At 43.0% G+C, this 25,695-nt stretch overlaps 4 protein-coding genes across 12 annotated transcripts in view; all 4 read right to left on the reverse strand.

Moving 5' to 3' along the window:
• The window catches only part of pxk (PX domain containing serine/threonine kinase), a 59,640-nt gene extending 52,336 nt beyond the window's left edge, over positions 1-7,304 (reverse strand). For 3 of the 5 annotated variants that reach the window (XR_005052687.1, XR_005052686.1, XM_036984298.1), the window contains exon 1: positions 6,681-6,996. Coding sequence is in view for 3 of the 5 variants with exons in the window: in XM_036984298.1 (XP_036840193.1) it covers positions 6,681-6,782 (102 nt within the window). In the remaining 2 variants the exon portion in view is untranslated. Of the gene's footprint in view, positions 1-6,680; positions 6,997-7,051 lie in introns of those variants that run through there. The other 2 variants (XM_036984299.1, XM_036984300.1) reach the window with 2 other exon arrangements.
• Positions 7,305-7,568: 264 nt separating this feature from the next.
• Positions 7,569-18,160, reverse strand: rpp14 (ribonuclease P/MRP 14 subunit). 2 transcript variants are annotated; one of them, XM_021610808.2, is made up of 6 exons: positions 18,010-18,160; positions 17,571-17,689; positions 17,141-17,225; positions 10,903-10,979; positions 8,974-9,052; positions 7,569-8,879 (listed from the first exon to the last, which is right to left on the reverse strand). In XM_021610808.2, the coding sequence occupies exons 2-6, from the start codon at positions 17,660-17,662 to the stop codon at positions 8,823-8,825; spliced, it is 390 nt and encodes a 129-aa protein (XP_021466483.1). In that variant the 5' UTR covers positions 17,663-17,689; positions 18,010-18,160; the 3' UTR covers positions 7,569-8,822. The 2 variants fall into 2 exon arrangements, with proteins under 2 accessions (XP_021466483.1, XP_021466484.1); XM_021610809.2 differs by having other exon boundaries at positions 8,396-8,879; positions 18,089-18,158.
• Positions 7,575-8,873, reverse strand: LOC110528675 (hydroxyacyl-thioester dehydratase type 2, mitochondrial-like). Its single transcript, XM_021610807.2, has one exon. The coding sequence runs from the start codon at positions 8,753-8,755 to the stop codon at positions 8,222-8,224; it is 534 nt and encodes a 177-aa protein (XP_021466482.2). The 5' UTR covers positions 8,756-8,873; the 3' UTR covers positions 7,575-8,221.
• Positions 18,161-20,073: 1,913 nt separating the features above from the next.
• Positions 20,074-25,695, reverse strand: part of abhd6a (abhydrolase domain containing 6, acylglycerol lipase a) — a 35,408-nt gene continuing 29,786 nt past the window's right edge. For 2 of the 4 annotated variants that reach the window (XM_036984303.1, XM_036984302.1), the window contains exons 6-9: positions 23,323-23,492; positions 22,915-22,969; positions 22,438-22,538; positions 20,074-21,811 (exon numbers count right to left, since the gene is read on the reverse strand). In XM_036984303.1, the coding sequence (XP_036840198.1) occupies positions 21,623-21,811; positions 22,438-22,538; positions 22,915-22,969; positions 23,323-23,492 (515 nt within the window). In that variant the 3' untranslated portion in view covers positions 20,074-21,622. The remainder of the gene's footprint in view (positions 21,812-22,437; positions 22,539-22,914; positions 22,970-23,322; positions 23,493-25,695) is intronic. The other 2 variants (XR_005052689.1, XR_005052688.1) reach the window with 2 other exon arrangements.

The raw sequence follows: 25,695 nt of genomic DNA on the forward strand, positions 1-25,695 counted from the left end.
TTCATCAGACCAGAGGACATTTCTCCAAAAAGTATGTGCAGTTGTAAACCGTAGTCTGGCTTTTTTATGGCGGTTTTGGAACAGTGGCTTCTTCCTTGCTGAGGTGGCCTTTCAGGTTATGTCGATACAGGACTCGTTTTACTGTGGATATAGATAGTTTTGTACCCGTTTCCTCCAGCATCTTCACAAGGTCCGTTGCTGTTGTTCTAGGATTGATTTGCACTTTTCGCACCAAAGTACGTTCATCTCTAGGAGACAGAAATGTCAGAGCTCCTTCCTGAGCGGTATGACGGCTGCGTGGTCCCATGGTGTTTATACTTGCATACTATTGTTTGTACAGATGAACGTGTTACCTTCAGGGATTTGGAAATTGCTCCCAAGGATGAATCAGACTTGTGGAGGTCGGCAAATTAATTTTCTGAGGTCTTGGCGGATTTCATTTTATTTTCCCATGATTCCAAGCAAAGAGGCACAGAGTTTGAAGGTAGGCCTTGAAATACATCCACAGGTACACCTCCAATTGACTCAAATGATGTCAATTAGCCTATCAGAAGCTTCTAAAGCCATGTCATAATTTTCTTAAATTTTCCAAGCTGTTTAAAGGCACAGTCAACTTGGTGTATGTAAACCTCTGACCCACTGGAATTGAGATACAGTGAATTATAAGGGAAATAATCTGACTGTAAACAATTGTTGGAAAAATTATTTGTGTCATGCACAAAGTAGATGTCCTAACCAACTTGCCAAAACTATAGTTTGTTAACATGACATTTGTGGAGTGGTTGAAAAACAGGTTTTAATGACTCCAACCTAAGTGTATGTAAACTTCCGACTTCAACTGTATATACATATATACACAGAGCTCTAACAGTACTGGGACAGTGACACACGTGTTGTTGTTTTGGCTCTGTACGCCAGCACAACTCTCACACCCCAAGACATGCTAACCTCTAACCATTACAATAACAGGGGAGGTTAGCATTTTATATAATACCTCCAAGACATGCTAACCTCTCACCATTACAATAACAGGGACATTTAGCATTTTATATCATACCTCCAAGACATGCTAACCTCTAACCATTACAATAACAGGGACATTTAGCATTTTATATCATACCTCCAAGACATGCTAACCTCTCACCATTACAATAACAGGGGAGGTTAGCATTTCATATCATACCCCCATGACATGCTAACCTCTCATTACAATAACAGGGGAGGTTAGCATTTTATATCATACTCCCAAGACATGCTAACCTCTCACCATTACAATAACAGGGGAGGTTAGCATTTTATATCATACTCCCAAGACATGCTAACCTCTCACCATTACAATAACAGGTGAGGTTAGCATTTTATATCATACCCCCAAGACATGCTAACCTCTCACCATTATAATAACAGGGGAGGTTAGCATTTTATATCATACCCCCATGACATGCTAACCTCTCACCATTATAATAACAGGGGAGGTTAGCATTTTATATCATACCCCCATGACATGCTAACCTCTCACCATTATAATAACAGGGGAGGTTAGCATTTTATATCATCAGACATGCTAACCTCTCACCATTACAATAACAGGGGAGGTTAGCATTTTATATCATACCCCCAAGACATGCTAACCTCTCACCATTATAATAACAGGGGAGGTTAGCATTTTATATCATACCCACAAGACATGCTAACCTCTCACCATTACAATAACAGGGGAGGATAGCATTTCATATCATACCCCCATGACATGCTAACCTCTAACCATTACAATAACTGGAGGTTAGCATTTTATATCATACCCCCATGACATGCTAACCTCTCACCATTACAATAACAGGGGAGGTTAGTATTTTATATCATACCCCCATGACATGCTAACCTTTCACCATTACAATAACAGGGGAGGTTAGCATTGTTGGGGAAGTATGATATTTGTGCGTCTAACTTTCTGAAGCATCGTCATTCAGGATTAGCCGTAATCATGGTAGCATCCACATTAATGTAGAAATGTTACGAAACATATTCTATTCTCATTAACAATAAAAGTGAATCCAAAAATAACACAATAGATAATTTACCATTAATTTATTATGCACAAAATAATCTAAAACACAACCAAACCAAACAGCAAATTCATCCATAAAGTTTATAGAGTCACAAGCTTGATCTAGTCAGTCCTTCACTAAAAGCTTGATCTAGTCAGTCCTTCACTAAAAGCTTGATCTAGTCAGTCCTTCACTAAAAGCCTGATCTATTCAGTCCTTCACTAAAAGCCTGATCTATTCAGTCCTTCACTAAAAGCCTGATCTATTCAGTCCTTCACTAAAAGCCTGATCTAGTCAGTTCTTCACTAAAAGCCTGATCTATTCAGTCCTTCACTAAAAGCCTGATCTATTCAGTCCTTCACTAAAAGCCTGATCTATTCAGTCCTTCACTAAAAGCCTGATCTAGTCAGTCCTTCACTAAAAGCTTGATCTAGTCAGTTCTTCACTAAAAGCCTGATCTATTCAGTCCTTCACTAAAAGCCTGATCTATTCAGTCCTTCACTAAAAGCCTGATCTATTCAGTCCTTCACTAAAAGCCTGATCTAGTCAGTTCTTCACTAAAAGCCTGATCTATTCAGTCCTTCACTAAAAGCCTGATCTATTCAGTCCTTCACTAAAAGCCTGATCTATTCAGTCCTTCACTAAAAGCCTGATCTAGTCAGTCCTTCACTAAAAGCCTGATCTAGTCAGTCCTTCACTAAAAGCCTGATCTATTCAGTCCTTCACTAAAAGCTTGATCTATTCAGTCCTTCACTAAAAGCTTGATCTAGTCAGTTCTTCACTAAAAGCTTGATCTATTCAGTCCTTCACTAAAAGCTTGATCTATTCAGTCCTTCACTAAAAGCTTGATCTATTCAGTCCTTCACTAAAAGCTTGATCTATTCAGTCCTTCACTAAAAGCTTGATCTATTCAGTCCTTCACTAAAAGCTTGATCTAGTCAGTTCTTCACTAAAAGCTTGATCTATTCAGTCCTTCACTAAAAGCTTGATCTATTCAGTCCCTCACTAAAAGCTTGATCTATTCAGTCCTTCACTAAAAGCTTGATCTATTCAGTCCTTCACTAAAAGCTTGATCTATTCAGTCCTTCACTAAAAGCTTGATCTATTCAGTCCTTCACTAAAAGCTTGATCTATTCAGTCCTTCACTAAAAGCTTGATCTATTCAGTCCTTCACTAAAAGCTTGATCTATTCAGTCCTTCACTAAAAGCTTGATCTATTCAGTCCTTCACAAAAAGCTTGATCTATTCAGTCCTTCACTAAAAGCTTGATCTATTCAGTCCTTCACTAAAAGCTTGATCTATTCAGTCCCTCACTAAAAGCTTGATCTATTCAGTCCTTCACTAAAAGCTTGATCTATTCAGTCCTTCACTAAAAGCCTGATCTATTCAGTCCTTCACTAAAAGCTTGATCTATTCAGTCCTTCACTAAAAGCTTGATGTATTCAATCCTTCACTAAAAGCCTGATCTATTCAGTCCTTCACTAAAAGCTTGATCTATTCAGTCCCTCACTAAAAGCTTGATCTATTCAGTCCTTCACTAAAAGCTTGATGTATTCAGTCCTTCACTAAAAGCCTGATCTATTCAGTCCTTCACTAAAAGCCTGATCTATTCAGTCCTTCACTAAAAGCCTGATCTAGTCAGTCCTTCACTAAAAGCCTGATCTAGTCAGTCCTTCACTAAAAGCCTGATCTAGTCAGTCCTTCACTAAAAGCTTGATCTATTCAATCCTTCACTAAAAGCTTGATCTATTCAGTCCTTCACTAAAAGCTTGATCTATTCAGTCCTTCACTAAAAGCCTGATCTATTCAGTCCTTCACTAAAAGCCTGATCTATTCAGTCTTTCACTAAAAGCCTGATCTATTCAGTCCTTCACTAAAAGCCTGATCTATTCAGTCCTTCACTAAAAGCTTGATCTAATCAGTCCTTCACTAAAAGCTTGATCTAATCAGTCCTTCACTAAAAGCTTGATCTATTCAGTCCTTCACTAAAAGCTTGATCTATTCAGTCCTTCACTAAAAGCTTGATCTATTCAGTCCTTCACTAAATTCTCCTCCTGGAGACAAAGGCTTACTGAACTGATGGCCTACTTTTCTAGAAGAGATGAAAAAAGATAATTATTATAAATTATTATTGATAGGGCCTACTTTCTCCTAGCCTGGATCCATCATGAAATTATTTATTGATAGGGCCTACTTTCTCCTAGCCTGGATCCATCATGAAATTATTATGAATGATTTTCACTTCATCAAACTTCATTAGGAAACAGAAGGATTGTGTTAGGATCCAGGAGTAACTTTCCCTGCCTTGTGTGAGGCATGGTTAACTAAGATCAACTTGCCGTCGTCTCCTTGTCATGCCCGTCTCACGTGATTCCTCCGTGATGACGTTACTCCCACACTCAAAAAAAAAAACACAGAAGACAGGGATAAAAGGAGACGACATAGAACAAGAAATACTAGAAGGGGTAAAGCCTCTCGGGAGCATGGCAAGACTGTTCTAGTAGTTGTATTTCGATAGTAGAGGACACAGTGGTCAGCAATCCTTCATCCGTCTCGACGACGTTTCACTCCAGTCACAATGTTCTATGATAATATGTATGTTTCATTGCATAATAAGTTAACCAGGGACATATTCATCGAGCAGTAGGCGTGCTGATCTAAAATCAGTGTTGCCTTTCAGATCATAACGAAGAAGATTACATGGAGAGGGGGAGACCTGATCCTAGATCAGCACTTCTACTCTGATACCTAGTATTCAAGTAGCGTTCCCCCAAAATCATTCACTGCAGCTGAAGGCTAACACTATAGACCTGAGTGGGTAGTACTGTGCACACGTCTCAAAATGGCACCCTATTCCCTATGTAGTGCACTACTTTTGACCAGATCCCCATAGGGTATTATATAGGGTGTCATTTGGGACACAACTACGGTCTGACAGGGTGACATGGTAGTACAGTAGCTGGAATAACACAAGCCAAGGGTCCAAAGGTCTGGTTTAACCCTCACCAGGATAATCCACTGCGGGCCACTTAAACACCACTGAGCCTAAGCTATATGCCACTAAACATTATTGTTCAATGTGCTAAAGGTGATACATTCAGGCTGGCAGCAAACTGTGGTACATCCCAGTTTAAAACAACCACACCTCAGTGTATAATGAAGTCTCTTTTTTTATTGACATTCAAATTCACATCAGATACGTCATGCCCATAGAGGGCACCTGCCTGTTTTTAAAAAAAACAACAACGTAAAAATAAAATTCTGTAATAATACCAGCCACCTAGCAGTTTTATGAAGTTGGCTTTAGCTAGCCCAGATAGGTTTCCGATCAACTAAGTTAGAGTAGCTAGCTTGTCTAACTATATTAGGTGGCATGCCTGCTGGCAAGGTTGGTAGACTTCAGAAAAGCAAGCAATAACTAGATGTCCTTTCAATCTTTTACCCAGATTTTAGTAGAGACGCAGAGAAACAGTTTATTCTACCCAGATTTTTTAGCAGAGATGAAGAGAAAGTTTATTTTATCCTAATTTTATTTATTTTATTTTTATATACACCAGTCAGGACAGAGACAGCTCAAGAGCAGAGGAGGCTGGTGGGAGGGGCTATAGGACAGGCTCGTATTAAATGGAACGGTGTCAAACGTGGTTTCCATATGTTTAACACCTTCCATTGCAATGCGGGCTGTCCACCTACAGCTCCTCCCACCAGCCTCCTCTGCTCATTAGGTAGAAGATAAGCAGATAAAGATAAAACAATGATTATGGCTCTAGATTGGTCTTTGAAAAATGCTAAATTAAAATGCTATCCACAAATTGACCGGATTGTGGAAAACTAGATAAAGGGCGTCATTAGCAATAAACCCTTAAAAGTACCAAGCCATTCTCACGTACTTTGTGACCCCAAAACTATTTATTTGGGGTGCACGACGGCCCTGATTCAAATCCATACTATCTAGTTAGCCATGTAGGCTACATTAAGTTATCATTTCACCCTGACTTTACCCAAACACAATTGTATCATCAATATGTGGCATTTTGTCTACCAGTAACGTTATTTACACCGTTTGGTAGTGTTTATTGTGAAAACCTCTCAACCATCAACATGACTATTTAGCAAAAGCCCCCCCCACACACCTTTTATAAGCGATACATTACATTTTAGTTAGGGTTTAGCTAACAGCTGTCATTATCTAAAAAGACAGTAACAAAATTAGTTATTAGGGGAGTTAAAACGTTTACTCGTTTTTAACTCTTTAAAACGGTAACCTATTTCCGTAATGACTTTACACCCCTGAGCTAAACTAGCTACAGTGGCTATTGAATAGTTAGCAGCTGAGCTAACTATCCAGCTGTCAAAATGTCAACAGCAGCCGTTTCATTAACAACGAACTGGTTGATCAACACTTTCCAAACACGTCGTTACAACAAAACACTAAACAACCGTTAAAAAAGTGTTAGAGATCAACAACGAAACTGGGTTTATTTTATTATATATATATTATAATTTTTTTTATAGAAGATGGTCTGACGTCCATAAATAAACTGTTTGTTTGTTAATCTTCACCGTGATACATTGAGTTAGGTAACTACTTCCTACGGTTTGTGTCCACTTGCCCGGTCGAAGCAGACTCACCGTGTGAGATTGTAGATTTTGGCTGGCCTCGATCAGTGCTGTAAGGGCCACCGTATCATCCAATAGTACCCTTCCCGGGGACTGCTTCTCCAAAAACGCCATCCCGGTGCCCCCGATCACTAACGAACCAAACGATAAAACACCTTCCGGTGTGAAACCAAAGCAGATGGACGTGAAGTCAAACTAGCCGATTAGATAGCAGAGTATTTTAGTTAGAAATGAGGACAGGAAGGGCAGGGTTGACACTTGACAGAATAGATTCCCCCCCGACCTCCTACATTTGCTTACAGCTGCACTGGGGTCAGACAGACTTCCTGTTTGGATTAAAACAAGGACTGAGCCAACGCGAGATATGAATAGTAAAAACCTACCTCAGTACAAGGATGAGAAGATTGAAAAACGGCGAAAAAACGAGAAGTAGTTCGATCTTCTCAGTGAAACAGTTGGGATAATGGGACCATTTGGAGTACAACACATTTCTCAATACATACTTTCTTGCATCGACTCTGCTGTGTTTTAATCTGAACAGGAAATCTGTCTGACCCCAGTGCAGCTGTACACTAGCGTAGGACTCTATTCTGGCTAGGTTGACACAGGCTGGCTGTGTCATCAGACCAAGTTCAGGATTGGTAATGGTGCTCGTAACTAATACATAGCTGCCTGCAGATACCCGCCCCCAGTCCAGGGGTGGAGACAGCCAGATGGTCGGTTTGTTTCATTTCACAAGACAGGTTTGGCCATACATTTGGTAATCGGATTAGGAAATACATTTCAAATAAGTACAACAATTTGGTTTGAAAGATCTATGAAGTATATGTCCATGTGTGATTATTCACTATAATTGTGTTTATATTTATCACTAAAGAAACAATACAACATGCATAGTAGGCAACCTTGAAAATGCTTAGATGACATTTATTTGTAATTCAGATGTGCCTATATACATTAACCTAGGTCTTTATTATGTAATTTATTTACAAAACAGCTAAGAAGGATCTTTGATCAAACACAAATAGCCTCAAATTCAATAAATCATCATTTAACCTAAGAACATTGTACGCAATCATTTGTAATACAAGAGCACAAGACCATGTAACACTTATTTGAAAATTATGAGCAAAACAAGGATCATTCCAGTGCCACTGATTTAGCAGGCATTTGTCAGAAGATGCTTCGGAGGTAGCCCCACAACAGACACTACCTCTGAGCTGTTCCTAGAGGGGTGTGAGACGGATGGATTGTCTATCACACAGGTACTCAAGCCATACAAACATAAAAATATCCCCAAAAAGCCAGTTAAACAAAAGTACAGGTTTACCACTACATATTTCCCATAATCCCTGCCGCCAGAACCAAATCTCACGTTAGCGCAAGTCTGTCATGTCAAGACAGACTACAATATATCCACCAACTAGCTTCAAATACAGTCCGTTTGTGCTAACATTCCACCCCTTCTCAGTTTGGCATGACAAGGAGTAGAATGTTAGCACAGACTGGATTTGAGGCCACAATATTCCTTCCAACTGTCATCATCATCATCATCATCGCGCCCTTGGTTGCTGATCCTCTGGCATCATGATCATGACCTCCCCCTCCATGACCACTTTATCTTTGACGGAGCAGGTCACTGCGATGAAGGCGAAGGACATCTTGATCTTCTTCACCTCGGCTTCAGCCAGAACCTCCTCCCCGATGTACAGAGGCGCCGGGAACCTGATTTCCTGATACAGGAAGATACAGCCGCTCCCCGGCATCTTGGTCCCCAGAATGGCCGAGATCAGTCCGTTTATCAGCACGCCGTGGACGATGGGTGTCTCGAACGACGTGGTCTTGGCATAGGTTGGGTCCAGGTGAATGGGGTTTACGTCCCCGGTGAGCTCGGCGAAGACCGCCACGTCCCTGGCGCTGAAGGCCTTGGTGAGAGAGGCCCGCTCCCCGATATGGAGGTGACGTGGCTGGGGTAATGTAACCAACGGCAGGGGGCCCCTGGCCCTTTGAATGCAGTTAAGAGCTGCATAGTTGAAATTAGAGCACAAATTTAGTTTACTAAAGACATTTCTGAAAATGAAGTTCATTCTAGGTATTGTTTTGTCTTCACAGTGTTATGGGTCACTGTGTTGATTCAGGAACCAACAGCTTTGCTCAGTCCAACTCCAGCTCACGACTATTCCCAGACAGAGTTAACAGGAAAGGTGATACCTAGGAGGAAGGAGGGGGTTTAGTTTTGATACAGATGTTTACATTACGCAGCAGGGTTTGGTCAATTTGAATTAATAGGCAGTCAGTAGTTTACCTGAGTAACTCTGAAAAAGCACAGTTCATTCTGATAGAATCCCAACAGTGTCAGGGCACTCCACAACTTCACCAGACCACTGAAATAAACAAAACAGAACCAGTCACATCCTCCAAAGAAGGAATCTCCAACCCTGTTCCTGGAGAGCTACCTTCCTATAGGTTAACTCCAACCCTGTTCCTGAAGAGCTACCCTCCTATAGGTTAACTCCAACCCTGTTCTTGGAGAGCTACCCTCCTATAGGTCAACCCCAACCCTGTTCCTGAAGAGCTACCCTCCTATAGGTTAACTCCAACCCTGTTCTTGGAGAGCTACCCTCCTATAGGTCAACCCCAACCCTGTTCCTGAAGAGCTACTCTCCTATTGGTTAACTCTAACCCTGTTCCTTGAGAGCTACCCTCCTATAGGTTAACTCCAACCCTGTTCTTGGAGAGCTACCCTCCTATAGGTCAACCCCAACCCTGTTCCTGAAGAGCTACTCTCCTATTGGTTAACTCCAACCCTGTTCCTGAAGAGCTACTCTCCTATTGGTTAACTCCAACCCTGTTCCTGAAGAGCTACTCTCCTATTGGTTAACTCCAACCCTGTTCCTGAAGAGCTACCCTCCTATTGGTTAACTCCAACCCTGTTCCTGAAGAGCTACCCTCCTATAGGTTAACTCTAACCCTGTTCCTGAAGAGCTACCCTCCTATAGGTTAACTCCAACCCTGTTCCTGAAGAGCTACTCTCCTATTGGTTAACTCTAACCCTGTTCCTGGAGAGCTACCCTCCTATAGGTTAACTCTAACCCTGTTCCTGAAGAGCTACCCTCCTATAGGTTAACTCCAACCCTGTTCCTGAAGAGCTACTCTCCTATTGGTTAACTCTAACCCTGTTCCTGGAGAGCTACCCTCCTATAGGTTAACTCTAACCCTGTTCCTGGAGAGCTACCCTCCTATAGGTTAACTCCAACCCTGTTCCTGAAGAGCTACTCTCCTATTGGTTAACTCTAACCCTGTTCCTGGAGAGCTACCCTCCTATAGGTTAACTCTAACCCTGTTCCTGAAGAGCTACCCTCCTATAGGTTAACTCTAACCCTGTTCCTGAAGAGCTACCCTCCTATAGGTTAACTCCAACCCTGTTCCTGAAGAGCTACTCTCCTATTGGTTAACTCTAACCCTGTTCCTGGAGAGCTACCCTCCTATAGGTTAACTCCAACCCTGTTCCTGAAGAGCTACTCTCCTATTGGTTAACTCCAACCCTGTTCCTGAAGAGCTACTCTCCTATTGGTTAACTCCAACCCTGTTCCTGAAGAGCTACTCTCCTATTGGTTAACTCTAACCCTGTTCCTGAAGAGCTACTCTCCTATTGGTTAACTCCAACCCTGTTCCTGAAGAGCTACTCTCCTATTGGTTAACTCTAACCGTGTTCCTGAAGAGCTACTCTCCTATTGGTTAACTCTAACCCTGTTCCTGAAGAGCTACCCTCCTATAGGTTAACTCCAACCCTGTTCCTGAAGAGCTACCCTCCTATAGGTTAACTCCAACCCTGTTCCTGAAGAGCTACTCTCCTATTGGTTAACTCTAACCCTGTTCCTGAAGAGCTACTCTCCTATTGGTTAACTCCAACCCTGTTCCTGAAGAGCTACTCTCCTATTGGTTAACTCTAACCCTGTTCCTGAAGAGCTACTCTCCTGTAGATTATTATGATTTATTTTTTGTATTTTCTCCCCGAATTTTGATCTCGTCTCATCACTGCAACTACGTAACGGGCTCGGGAGGCGAAGGTGGAGTCATGCGTCCTCCTTAACACCGCCTGCTTAACCGGGAAGCCAGCCGCACCAACATGTCAAGAGGAAACACTGTTCAACTGACTACTGGGATCAGCCTGCAGAATTTTGCCCAAGACTTGCATACGGGGGTAAATGTATATGGCCAGTTAGGTAGTTACCTGTTGTACACACGGAGCACGCCTGTTAGTGTGCTCTCATCAAACTTCAACAGATCAAAAGGGAAGGCACCTCCGACCTAAAACAGAGGACAGAAGTTGACCAAAAAAAATTTAAATCGATGTTTTCAGCTCAGACTATACTAAGGGAATTCCAAAGTGAGCTTGGATATAAATAACCCCACCCCCAGGGGATAACTGGATATAAATAACCTCACCCCCTGGGGATAACTGGATATAAATAAGCCCACCCCCCGGGGATAATTGGATATAAATAACCCCACCCCCCGGGGATAACTGGATATAAATAAGCCCACCCCCCGGGGATAACTGGATATAAATAACCCCACCCCCAGGGGATAACTGGATATAAATAACCCCACCCCCCCGGGGATAACTGGATATAAATAACCCCACCCCCCGGGGATAACTGGATATAAATAACCCCACCCCCCGGGGATAACTGGATATAAATAACCCCACCCTCAGGGGATAACTGGATATAAATAACCCCACCCCCGGGGATAATTGGATATAAATAACCCCACCCCCAGGGGATAACTGGATATAAATAACCCCACCCCCCGGGGATAACTGGATATAAATAACCCCACCCCCCGGGGATAACTGGATATAAATAACCCCACCCCCAGGGGATAACTGGATATAAATAACCCCACCCCCAGGGGATAACTGGATATAAATAACCCCACCCCCAGGGGATAACTGGATATAAATAACCCCACCCCCGGGATAACTGGATATAAATAACCCCACCCCTGGGGATAATTATATATAAATAACCCCACCCCCAGGGGATAACTGGATATAAATAACCCCACCCCCGGGATAACTGGATATAAATAACCCCACCCCCGAGGATAACTGGATATAAGTGTTGCTGAACCCGCAAAAATAATTTCTGACCTTTAAAGTTCTGTTTACCGAAATCCCTAATTTGTTTAGGAAAAACCTTCCCTATTCCCTTAACCCTTGCTCTCTTTACGTGACACATGTAAGCATGGAATGCATGTGACCAATATGGCCTGACCTATAGCCTATCATAAACTGGTTATAACAAACTCTGAAACACGTGACAACAAAATAGATGCAGATGAAGTGACAAATAAACTCGAAACGGAGGGGATGTTTGATTGCTCAAGCGGTAAAAGGGGAAGTCAGATGTTTGTAATAAATGTGACTAGTTGTGGAAAATACTGCCGATGAAGAAGGTAAGGAAGAAGGTATTATGTCAAACAGGTGCTGTTAGATTACAACAATGTGTCTGACTACTTGGCACAATGTAAACACTAAATACCAGAGTCTCCAGTAAGTTTTTTTTAAAGTGGGGGGGTGGGGGTGGGGTTTACAGCAGGCCGTTGCCAACATGGAACAGTGTATTTATTGCTTATAATAATTCAAAGGGTCCCTTTGTTATTTTAAAACAAACGCTTGATTGCATTTCAAATCCCTAATGATTCGTATGCTGTGTGTTATGACATGAACGAATGGTTGACTGATACAGTATCCCATGTAAGATTTGAAATATAGGCCTAAGGGTAGCCTAGTGGTTAGAGCGTTGGACTAGTAACCAGAAGGATGCAAGTTCAAACCCCCGACCGAGCTGACAAGGTACAAATCTGTCGTTCTGCCACTGAACAAGGCAGTTAACCCACTGTTTCCTAGGGCCGTCATTGAAAATAAGAATTTGTTCTTAACTGACTTGCCTAGTTAAATAAAGGTAAAATAATAAATGTACAGTATTAAGATGGAAACAGGATGTGCTCTTCGGCCTACAGTTCAATGGTGGTTATACAAGGCTGCTATACCAAAGCCTACTGCTATACCAAAAGCCTACTGATATACCAAAGCCTACTGCTATACCAAAAGCCTACTGCTATACCAAAGCCTACTGATATACCAAAGCCTACTGATATACCAAAGCCTACTGATATACCAAAAGCCTACTGCTATACCAAAAGCCTACTGATATACCAAAGCCTACTGATATACCAAAAGCCTACTGCTATACCAAAGCCTACTGCTATACCAAAGCCTACTGCTATACCAAAGCCTACTGATATACCAAAGCCTACTGATATACCAAAAGCCTACTGCTATACCAAAAGCCTACTGCTATACCAAAGCCTACTGATATACCAAAGCCTACTGATATACCAAAGCCTACTGATATACCAAAAGCCTACTGCTATACCAAAAGCCTACTGCTATACCAAAGCCTACTGATTTACCAAAGCCTACTGATATGATAATGAACATTACTTATCATAATAATAACATTAACGAGATCAAGAAAAAGTTTAGAAATATGTTTTTTTTCCCGGACAATTTGGAACAGCGTAAACACTAAATAAATTATAAGTTTATAAATAAATACCAGGCGTTGTTCTAACAGGGAGAAGAAAAACACATGTAAAAACAAAAACAAAAAGATTAAAAACAGACATTTGTTCAATTGTTTATCAGACGTTGTTTTTGCTTGAGGCTTGAGGGTGCTCACGGAATTAGTAGGATATTAAACAAACAGGCAACACAAGCAGGATCAGTCTTATTTCTGTAGCTAGATAGAGATGAATCATTTATAAAGCCAGGCACATTTTACAGTTAGGCAACAGCGATCGCTATCCAACACAGGAGAACGTGCATTTTTGATCAAATAAATATATACACTGCTCAAAAAAATAAAGGGAACACTAAAATAACACTTCCTAGATCTGAATGAATGAAACATTCTTATTAAATACTTTTTTCTTTACATAGTTGAATGTGCTGACAACAAAATCACACAAAAATTATCAATGGAAATCAAATGTATCAACCCATGGAGGTCTGGATTTGGAGTCACACTCAAAATTAAAGTGGAAAACCACACTACAGGCTGATCCAACTTTGATGTAATGTCCTTAAAACAAGTCAAAATGAGGCTCAGTAGTGTGTGTGGCCTCCACGTGCCTGTATGACCTCCCTACAACGCCTGGGCATGCTCCTGATGAGGTGGCGGATGGTCTCCTGAGGGATCTCCTCCCAGACCTGGACTAAAGCATCCGCCAACTCCTGGACAGTCTGTGGTGCAACGTGGCGTTGGTGGATGGAGCGAGACATGATGTCCCAGATGTGCTCAATTGGATTCAAGTCTGGGGATCGGACGGGCCAGTCCATAGCATCAATGCCTTCCTCTTGCAGGAACTGCTGACACACTCCAGCCACATGAGGTCTAGCATTGTCTTGCATCAGGAGGAACCCAGGGCCAACCGCACCAGCATATGGTCTCACAAGGGGTCTGAGGATGATCTCATCTCGGTACCTAATGGCAGTCAGGCTACCTCTGGCGAGCACATGGAGGGCTGTGCGGCCCCCCAAAGAAATGCATCCCACGACTGACCCACCGCCAAACCGGTCATGCTGGAGGATGTTGCAGGCAGCAGAACGTTCTCCACGGCGTCTCCAGACTGTCACGTGCTCAGTGTGAACCTGCTTTCATCTGTGAAGAGCACAGGGTGCCAGTGGCGAATTTGCCAATCTTGGTGCTCTCTGGCAAATGCCAAACGTCCTGCACGGTGTTGGGCTGTAAGCACAACCCCCACCTGTGGACGTCGGGCCCTCATACCACCCTCATGGAGTCTGTTTCTGACCGTTTGAGCAGACACATGCACATTTGTGGCCTGCTGGAGGTCATTTTGCTGGGCTCTGGCAGTGCTCCTCCTGCTCCACCTTGCAAAGGCGGAGGTAGCGGTCCTGCTGCTGGGTTGTTGCCCTCCTATGGCCTCCTCCACGTCTCCTGATGTACTGGCCTGTCTCCTGGTAGCGCCTCCATGCTCTGGACACTACGCTGACAGACACAGCAAACCTTCTTGCCACAGCTCGCATTGATGTCCCATCCTGGATGAGCTGCACTACCTGAGCCACTTGTGTGGGTTGTAGACTCCGTCTCATGCTACCACTAGAGTGAAAGCACCGCCAGCATTCAAAAGTGACCAAAACATCAGCCAGGAAGCATGTCCACACACACTCTTTTTTTGTGTTGCACCATTGCTCTTACAGTTCCTTTGGAAAGTATTCAGACCCCTTGACTTTTCCCACATTTTTTACGTTACAGACTGGAGTGAATGAAATAAAAAAAGGATCCTCAGCTATCTACACACCCCATAATGACAAAACAGGTTTCACATTTTTGCAGATTTATTTTAAATAAAAAACAGAAATACCCCTAATTTACATAAGTATTCACACCCTTTACTATGAGAGTCGAAATTGAGCTCAGGTGCATCCTGTTTCCATTAATCGTACTGGGATGTGAGTCCACCTGTGGCAAGTTCAATTGATTGGACATGATTTGGAAAGGCACACACCTGTCTATATTAGGTCCCACAGTTGACAGTGCATGTCAGAGCAAAAACCAAGCCATAAGGTTGAAGGAACTGTCCGTAGAGCTCCGAGACAGGATCGTGTCGAGGCACAGATCTGGGGAAGGGTACCAAAAAATGTCTGCAGCATTGAAGGTCCCCAAGAACACAGTGGCCTCCATCATTCTCAAATGGATGATGTTTGGAACCACCAAGACTCTTCATAGAGCTGGCCACCCGGCCAAACAGAGCAATAGGGGGAGAAGGTGACCAAGAACCCGATGGTCACTCTGACAAAGCTCCAGAGTTCCTCTGTGGGGATGGGAGAACATTCCAGATGGACAACCATCTCTGCAGCACTCCACCAATCAGGCATAGAGGTAGAGTGGCAAGACGGAAGCCACTCCTCAGTAAAAGGCACATGACAGCCCGCTTGGAGTTTGCCAAAAGGCACCTAAAGGACTCAGGCCATGAGAAACAAGATTCTCTGGTCTGATGAAACCAAGATTGAACTCTTTGGCCGAATGCCAAGTGTCACATCTGGAGGAAACCTGGTACCATTCCTACGGTGAAGCATGGTGGTGGCAGCATCATGCTGTGGTGATGTTCTTCAGCTGCAGGGACCGGGAGACTAGTCAGGATCGGGGCAAAGATGAACAGAGCAAATTACAGAGAAATCCTTGATGAAAACCTGCTCCAGAGAGCTCAGGACATCAGACTGGGGCGAGGGTTCACCTTCCAACAGGATAACGACCCTCACCACACAACCAAGACAACACAGGAGTGGCTTCGAGACAAGTCTCTGAATGTCCTTGAGTTGCCCAACCAGAGCCCGGACTTGAACCCAATCAAACATCTCCTGAGATCTGAAAATAGCTGTTCAGCGACGCTCCCCTTCCAACCTGACAGAGCTTGAGAGGATCTGCAGAGAAGAATGGGAGAAACTCCCCAAATACAGGTGTGCCAAGCTTGTAGCGTCATACCCAAGAAGACTTGAGGCTGTAATCACTACCAAATGTGTTTCAACAACTCCCGAGTAAAGGGTCTACTTATGTAAATGTAATATTTCAGTTTGACATTTTTGATAAATTAGCAAAAATGTCTAAAAACCTGTTTTTGTTTTGTCATTATGGACTATTGTGTGAAGATTGAGGGGGGGAAATAAATTAATACGTTTTAGAATAAGGTTGTAACAAAATGTGGAAAAAGTCAAGGGGCCTGAATACTTTCCTAAGGCACTGTATGTAATAACCATATAGGCAACAATTTCAGTAGCAAGTCTTAGTGATGGACCGTGCCACCCCCACGGCCTCCACAATGGATCAGTCCATTCAGACTGGTGTCCTGTACGCCATGATTTTTATTTTAGTTATATGCTCGACCAACAGCCTATCGCCCAAACAATCCAACAGTCGACTAAATGGGGTCAGCCCTAAAAGAAATGTATACATTATTTTTGCTTGAAGTTGGATTGAACAGTGTGAACCAATCAGAATGGTGAAAGCCTCATTTATAAATGTATGCATTGCCACCCCAGGGTCACGAACTACACAAAGCATATTTAATACTTTTACATTTAAGGCACTTTAGCAGACGCTCTTATCCAGAGCGACTTACATGACCGATTAGGTTTAAGTCCCTTGCTCAAGGGCATATCGGAAGATTTTTTTTTGTCTCCGGGATTCGAACCAGCGACCTTTCTATTACTGGCCCAACGCCCTTAACTGCTTGGCTAGCTGCCCCAGTTATTCAAATACATACAAAAATACCATCAAGACTGATATGATCATTTTGGCCATAATTGCCCAGCTCTAATCCATATGGATTTGTTCTGTTTCATTTCAGTTCGGATCCAGCCCGGTCTAGCTTCACTTTACCTCTCCATACAGGTCCCTGAGGCCAGAGACGATGAGCTGCTTCAGTTGGGCTGCACTGAGTCTGGTGCTTTCATTCTCCAACACTCTGAGGAGGAAAGGGTTCAAAAGAGGTCATGAATTAACACTGTTTACTATGATGCGTTCAAATGAAATCTTTGTGAATCCATGCAGCCTTACTGCAGGGTTCGAAATGCACACACAGCACAGAGTAGTTTGAAAGTGAGTTGTGAACACCGATGCACTGTCTCCTCACAGTTGTTTGTCTAGTGTGTACTCTACTCCGGGAAAGGAGTTGTTCCTGACCACGTGACCAGATCAGATAAAAACTATAGGGACTCGGGGAAAGAGGCAGGAAGTCAATTGAAAAATAAACATTTAGCATCAAATGGAAGAAAAAAAAAAACTTTGATCAAGTGGTGGTGACACTTACAGGGAGATCCTCATATAGTGGTAAACGGATGTGTTTTTGTACACAAGTCGCTCATAAGTCGCAGGTTCGTCCTGTATGTCTGCGCGCCGCATTATATTTGGTTACAAGCGTCGGGTGTCCTTCAAAACAAAACAAAAAGTAGCAGTACCGTTAAAACTACTATGGTCTGACAATGTAACGGTAAGTCAGTATTTTAGCCTATAACATGTCAAAGGTGATATACAAGTTGGCGATTCAATGCATTGCAACGTGTAGGTAATAATGATTGAACGTTATGTACAGTTCGCTGTTGCAGAAACCTGGATCTGATGAGGCTAACGTTAGCTAGCAGCTCAGCTAACTAGCCAGCTACTGAGGTTTGAAATGGGCCTAGCTAAATATCTGAAATATTATATTGGTTCTTGATGACAGAATCGTTTACTGTACTTTATACACTCACCAACTGCGTCAACGTGTTGCTGCTGAATCCACTTTAACCTTTTTTTATTTTTTATAAAAGTCTGTAATAATAAACTTGCCTGTTGATAAGTGCTTGACCCAACGTGACTGACAAAACGTGCTTGTTCTGAAGCTACGCATGCGCAGAACATGTACATTTTGTAAACAGTGGTAGAATTTAAACGAACTCCCTCTTAAACCCCATTGGATAAGAAGGTCAGAGGGGCGGGACTTCGGGCTTTCAATTCAAGGGGCTTTATTGACACGGAGAAAAATATGCTAACATTGCCAAAGCAAGTGAAGTAGATAATATACAAAAGTGAATTATACATCCAAGCTTTCTCATCCAATGGATTTTCAAATAAAATAAAATGTATCTATATAGCCCTTCGTACATCAGCTGATATATCAAAGTGCTGTACAGAAACCCAGCCTAAAACCCCAAACAGCAAGCAATGCAGGTGTAGGAGCACGGTTTTGAGAAGGAGGCGAGGAGAGAGTGTATATAGGACACGAGGTGATCCAATTGAGTTTTTCCCAACGAGAACAGAAGCGCCGAGTACTCTTGCTAAAATCAAGTGTCGCCACCTAGCGAAACAATGAGGCATTAACACAAAACAAAGCTTGGTCGCGTACACAGTTTAGCATATGTCATAGCGGGTGCAGCGAAATGCTTATGTTACTAGCTTCTACCAATGCAGTACAATGTCAAACAAATACACACATAATAAAAATGCTAATTAAAAAATGAATCAAGAAATGTCGGAACGAATTGTCGTTTTTGAATACTCCTTTCTGATTTTTATATAATAGCGTGCATTATTTCCCTATAATGCACAGTGTATTTGCACGGTAGAATTTAATAGCAATAGTTAATTTGACATGTTTTGTTTGAGATGTTTTTGAAAGCAAAAGTCAAACAGGGGAAACCGGTACTGAGTCAATGTGCGGTTAGTCGAGGTAATTTGTACATGTAGGTAGGGGAAAAGTGACTGCATAGATAATAAACAGCTAGTAGCAGCAGTGTAAAAACAAAGGGTGGGGGTTCAATATACATTATTAATTGTTCAGCTTCTGGGGTAGAAGCTGTTAAGGAGTCTTTTGGACCTAGACTTGGTGCTCCGGTACCGCTTGCCATGCGATAGCAGAGAGAACGGTCTATGACTTGGGTGGCTGGAGTCTTTGACAATTTTAAGGGCCTTCCTCTGACACCGCCTGGTGTAGAGGTCCTTGATGGCAGGGAGCTTGTGTAACAGTATAACTTTAGACCGTCCCCTCGCCCATACCCTGGCGCGAACCAGGGACCCTCTGCACACATCAACAACAGTCACCCACGAAGCATCGTTAACCATCGCTCCACAAAAGCCGCGGCCCTTGCAGAGCAAGGGGAACTACTACTTCAAGGTCTCAGAGCAAGTGACGTCACCGATTGAAACGCTATTTAGCGCGAACACCGCTAACTAGCTAGCCATTTCACATCTGTTACACTCTCTCGGCTGTAGTCCACGATCAGCTCCTTTGTTTTGTTGACGTTGAGGGAGAGGTTATTTTCCTGCCACCACCCTGCCACTGCTCTCACCTAACCCTGTAGGCTCTCTCGATGTTGTTGGTAATCAGGCCTATCACTATTGTTTCATCAGCAAACTTGATGATTGAGTTAGAGACGTGCTTGGCCACACAGTCGTGGGTGAACAGGGAGTACAGGAAGGGGGGCTGAGCACACTCCCCTGAGGGGCCCCAGTGTTGAGGATCAGCGTGGCAGAAGTGTTGTTGTCTACCTTCACCACCCGGGGTCGGCCCATCAGGAAGTCTAGTACCCAGTGGCACAGGGCGGGGTTCAGGTGTTGAAGGCCCAGCCCCCAAAACAGCTGTAGCTCCACCACATATCAAGGCCCAGCCCCCAAAACAACTGTAGCTCCACCCCATAGCAAGGCCCAGCCCCCAAAACAGCTGTAGCTCCACCCCATATCAAGGCCCAGCCCCAAAAACAGCTGTAGCTCCACCCCATATCAATGCCCAGCCCCAAAACAACAAAGTCCAATGTGATTGGTCCATGAATTTCATGTCAGCATGAGAAAAGGGTTTTATTTGGTGCTTTACGTGAACAAGCAAAAACATTAAGTAGATTGACAACTCATTAACATGTACAAGGATAACAAGTGTCACAAATTATTTTTTTGTCTCAGTGTAACTTAACGACATGGCATCAGCTAAAACTAAACAAAGCTAACTTGAAAATATGCAGGCGTTGGTTGTTGTGTCTCATTGCAGCGATACTCTATCGTCATGCATCGATACCATCAGGTTATATCACATATAACAGTGTATAGCAGCGCTTGAAGAAAAAGTACTTGGTTAATAATAATATTACAAAATGTACGTCGTTGTAGCTCCATTGTTTTTAATAACATTTATTTGATCATAAAACACAATGACAGATGTTCCTTCAATATGTTCCTAATGTACAAGGTGTAATATGTTGTCTGTGGATAATAGTAAGACCATGTACCAACCTTCAACAAGACAAATCAATCTAACAACAACTAGAAGTAGTTTGCTTTGAGTTTGTGTCTTCCTTTACATCTTGTGTTTTCAGGCGGGATCCGTCTCAGACACTACAGACCACGGTCCTTCAGCTGACTCAGAGGTAACGCAAACTCAAATACAATACAAAAATCATGTAAGTTTAGTAACACATTGGAAATTAAACAAAGAATATAACATTTGAAATTAAGGTCCTTAAATCACTAAATAAATACAATGTCACAATATTGTATCCCAGTATTTTACACAGTCTTCCTTCGCCTTATAATCAAATTCAAGCATGAAACCGTAGCCGGCTGGTTAATGGGCTCATTCCCTGAGGACTAGATTAGAAAAATATTACTACATCATTTACAGATTATTAGATTTTTTACAGATAAACGCTCACTGTAGGCTGGTTTCCTGGACACAGATTAAACCTAAAAACCTAGTACCTTACTGAAACCCTGACTGAAACCTGAAACCCTGACTGAAACCTGAAACCCTGACTGAAATCTGAAACCCTGACTGAAACCTAGTCTCTGACTGAAACCCAGACTGAAAACTGAAACCCTGACTGAAACCTAGTCCCGGACTGAAACCCGAAACACTGACTGAAACCTAGTCCCTGACTGAAACCTGAAACACTGACTGAAACCTAGTCCCTGACTGAAACCTGAAACACTGACTGAAACCTAGTCCCTGACTGAAACCTGAAACACTGACTGAAACCTAGTCCCTGACTGAAACCTGAAACCCTGACTGAAACCTAGTCCCGGACTGAAACCCGAAACACTGACTGAAACCTAGTCCCTGACTGAAACCTGAAACACTGACTGAAACCTAGTCCCTGACTGAAACCTGAAACACTGACTGAAACCTAGTCCCTGATTGAAACCCTAAATGAAATCTATTCCCGAATTAAACCTGAAACCCTGACTGAAACCTAGTCATTAACAAACCTCGTCCCTGACTGAAACGCATGTTCAATGGAGATCAAACCCCCATTGAAAGTGCTTCTTCGTCTAGGACTAGGTTTAACTTTGCCCGGGAAACGGGCACTATAAAGTCTAAGCTCCAGGTAGTCAGTCTCAGGAGAGTTTCTTGCTGTTGTTGGAGCCAGAGCCAGTGTTGTGTTGGTTATTGATAAAGTCCATGATGAGCTGAGCTGTCTTGCGAGGTCGCTCCATCACCACAGAGTGACCACAGTTGTCCAGCAGGTCCACCTGACAGCCAGAGACGGCCTCCTTCAGCATAGATGATCCAGAAACATCCACCACCTGATAGAGGAAGTGAGGAGAGGAGAGAGGGAGTCCAATTAAGAGGAACACTCTTGGACCCTTTTCTATCTAGAACCTAAACGTGTTCTTTGGCTGTCCCTATAGGAGAACACTTTGAATAACCTTTTTTGGGTTCCAGGTAGAACTTTAAACGTAGCCTAGTGGTTAGAGCGTTGGGCCAGTAACCGAAAGGTTGCTGGATCGAATCCCCGAGCTGACAAGGTAAAAATCTGACGTTCTGCCCCTGAACAAGGCAGTTAACCCACTGTTCCCCGATAGGCCATCATTGTAAATAAGAATTTGTTCTTAACTGACTTGTCTAGTTAAATAAAGTTATATATATATATTTTTTTAAAGGCTTGGAACCAAAAATGGTTCTCCTATGGGGACAGCCGAATATTATTCTATTCTGTTTTAATCATTACAATTATAAAGACAAACAGAAAATAACCTAAAAATAGACATTATATACAAAATCCCTTTTTTCTAAGAGTGTACTAGAGTTTACAAGTAGTGTATGCACATCCAGTTACTTGCATTAATTGTAATAAAAGAAAGATACACTGTTGATTTCTCCCACAGTTTTATTGTGCAAGGTTATGACCCAACGCTCCTGGCATGCTTACCTGGTCATGCTTCCCCCAGATGACCTGTGTTGGGACTGTGATCAGATGCATGTTCTCATGTAAGGAGTGTCTGGACTTCTCTCCTACGATCTCCATGAACACTGAGGAAAGATATAATAAAACCTATTCACTGAGGAAAGACAGAGGAATATTTATTCACTAAGGAAAGATATAATACCTATTCACTAAGGAAAGATATAATACCTATTCACTAAGGAAATATATAATACCTATTCACTAAGGAAAGATATAATACCTATTCACTAAGGAAAGATATAATACCTATTCACTAAGGAAAGATATAATACCTATTCACTAAGGAAAGATAAGTGAATAGTTATTCCTCTACACATGCATATACAATATGCACCACAAAACCCAAAAACATTCCACCAGGTGTGATTGACAAGTCTGACAGAAATCATTAAATTATTCAATGAATGTTTTTGAAGCAGACGTTCAAACCAAGTCCCTCACACTCTCTGTAGAAGTCGTTGTTTGGAACTCGAACATCCACCAATCCCTGAAGAATCTGGCAAAAGAATAATGAAGGTTATTGTAAGGAACCAGGCAGTAGATTGTCGTTAAAAAAAAAAAAAAAATGCCAACAAGTAGAAGAGAAGCTTTTGAGTAGTTCTAGTAGTAGTCGTCCGGGTTTTTTGTTGTTGTTGTTGTTATTGACTAAATCCTGAAGATGTTGACCAGCCGCCAACAACAACAAAACTAAGACCTGGATTCCATCCGATCAGCAGTAGATCTGCGTGATCGTGCGCATGACATTCATTCTCCACGAACACGGAAAACACATGCTTTGAAAAAGTCCAATCGCCCGACAAAGTGCGATCGGATTGAATCACGGCCCAACTGAAATGTATCAATGACTACCTGTTGAGGGATCTTGAAGCGTACGAAAGAGCAGAGTTTGAGCATATCGTCCATCTCCTCTGGGGTAGAGGGGATCAGAGGGATGCCCTGGGGATCCAGGCTCCCACTCAGTTCCTGGTCCTTCTCCAACTCCCTCAGACGCTCCACAAACGGACTCTCGGTAGGAAGACCTGAAAAAAAAAAGACCACAAATAAACGGAACAAAAATATAAAACGCAACATCAAATCAAATTGTATTTGTCTCATGAGCCTGAATACAACAGGTGTAATAGACAGTGAAATGCTTATATATACAGGCCCTTAACCAACTATGCAGTAGCAGGAAAAAGTAATTACTAAAATAAACTGAAGTAAAACAGAAAGAAAAATAACAAGTAATTAAAGAGCACCAGTAAAATAACAATAGCGAGGCTATGGTTAGGGTTAGGGTTAGGGTTAGGGTTAGGGTTAAAGAGCACCAGTAAAATAACAATAGCGAGGCTATACTCAGGGTTAGGGTTAGGGTTAGGGTTAAAGAGCACCAGTAAAATAACAATAGCGAGGCTATGGTTAGGGTTAGGGTTAGGGTTAGGGTTAGGGTTAAAGAGCACCAGTAAAATAACAATAGCGAGGCTATACTCAGGGTTAGGGTTAGGGTTAGGGTTAAAGAGCACCAGTAAAATAACAATAGCGAGGCTATGGTTAGGGTTAGGGTTAGGGTTAAAGAGCACCAGTAAAATAACAATAGCGAGGCTATACTCAGGGAGTCCGGTGCAGAGTCAATGTGCAGGAGCACCGGTTAGTTGATGTAATATGTACATGTAGGTAGAGTTAAAGTGACTATGCTTAGATAAACAGAGAGTAGCAGCATAACAATGGGGGTGAGAGGGTGCAAGTAGTCTGGGTAGCCATTTTATTAGCTGTTCAGGAGTCTTATGTTTTGGGGGTAGAAGCTGTTTAGAAGCCTCTTGGACCTAGACTTGGTGCTCCAGTACCACTTGCTGTGCGGTAGCAGAGAGAACAGTCTATGGCTAGGGTGGCTGGAGTCTTTGGCAATATTTAGGGCCTTCCTCTGACACCGCCTGGTATAGAGGTCCTGGATGGCAGGCAGCTTAGCCCCAGGGATGTACTAGGCCGTACATACTACCCTCTGTAGTGCCTTGCGGTTGGAGGCCAGGCAGTGATGCAACCAGTCAGGATGCTTTCGATGGTGCAGTTGTAGAACTTTGAGGATCTGGGGGCCCATGCCAAATTATTTCAGTCTCTTGAGGGGGGAATAGGCTTTGTTGTGTCCTCTTCACGACTGTCTTGGTGGTTTGGATCATGCTAGTTCCTTGGTGATGTGGACACCAAGGAACTTGAAACTCTCAACCTGCTCCACTGCAGCCCCGTCGATGAGAATGGGGGCGTGGCTCGGTCCTTCTTTTCCCGAAGTCCACAATCATCTCCTTTGTCTTGAGCACTTTGAGGGAGAGGTTGTTATCCTGGCACCACACGATGTTGTTACCTACCCTCACCACCTGGGGGCATCCCGTCAGGAAGTTCAGGATCCAGACGTCCACAATCATGGCACCACACAGTGTTGTTACCTACCCTCACCACCTGGGGGCATCCCGTCAGGAAGTTCAGGATCCAGACGTCCACAATCATGGCACCACACGGTGTTGTTACCTACCCTCACCACCTGGGGGCATCCCGTCAGGAAGTTCAGGATCCAGACGTCCACAATCATGGCACCACACGGTGTTGTTACCTACCCTCACCACCTGGGGGCATCCCGTCAGGAAGTTCAGGATCCAGACGTCCACAATCATGGCACCACACGGTGTTGTTACCTACACTCACCACCTGGGGGCATCCCGTCAGGAAGTTCAGGATCCAGACGTCCACAATCATGGCACCACACGGTGTTGTTACCTACACTCACCACCTGGGGGGTGGCTCATCAGGAAGTCCAGGATCCAGAAGTCCACAATTATGGCACCACACTGTGTTGTTACCTACCCTCACCACCTGGGGGGTGGCCCATCAGGAAGTCCAGGATCCAGTTGCAGAGGGAGCTGTTTAGACCCAGGATCCTTAGCCTAGTGATGAGCTTTGAGGGCGCTATGGTGTTGAACGCTGAGCTGTAGTCAATGAACAGCATTGTCACATAGGAAAACAGGAAGGAAAAAAACACTGCTGCTCATGTTCCCAGGTGGGGGGGTGGAAGGTCCTATATATAGGGGCAGTACTCAGTGACATCACTTCCTGAAACAGGTAGGTACATTTAAAAAAAAATAAAAAAAATGTATAACATAGTTTCACAATATTAACATTCAATGTATCAAAATATATGATCATACAACAGGGAATGTGATCAATATTTACTCTACTCTGAGTCTCACAACTCAA

This window comes from Oncorhynchus mykiss, chromosome 7 (assembly GCF_013265735.2).
Source record: "Oncorhynchus mykiss isolate Arlee chromosome 7, USDA_OmykA_1.1, whole genome shotgun sequence".
In the NCBI taxonomy this organism is placed as follows: Eukaryota; Metazoa; Chordata; class Actinopteri; order Salmoniformes; family Salmonidae; genus Oncorhynchus; species Oncorhynchus mykiss.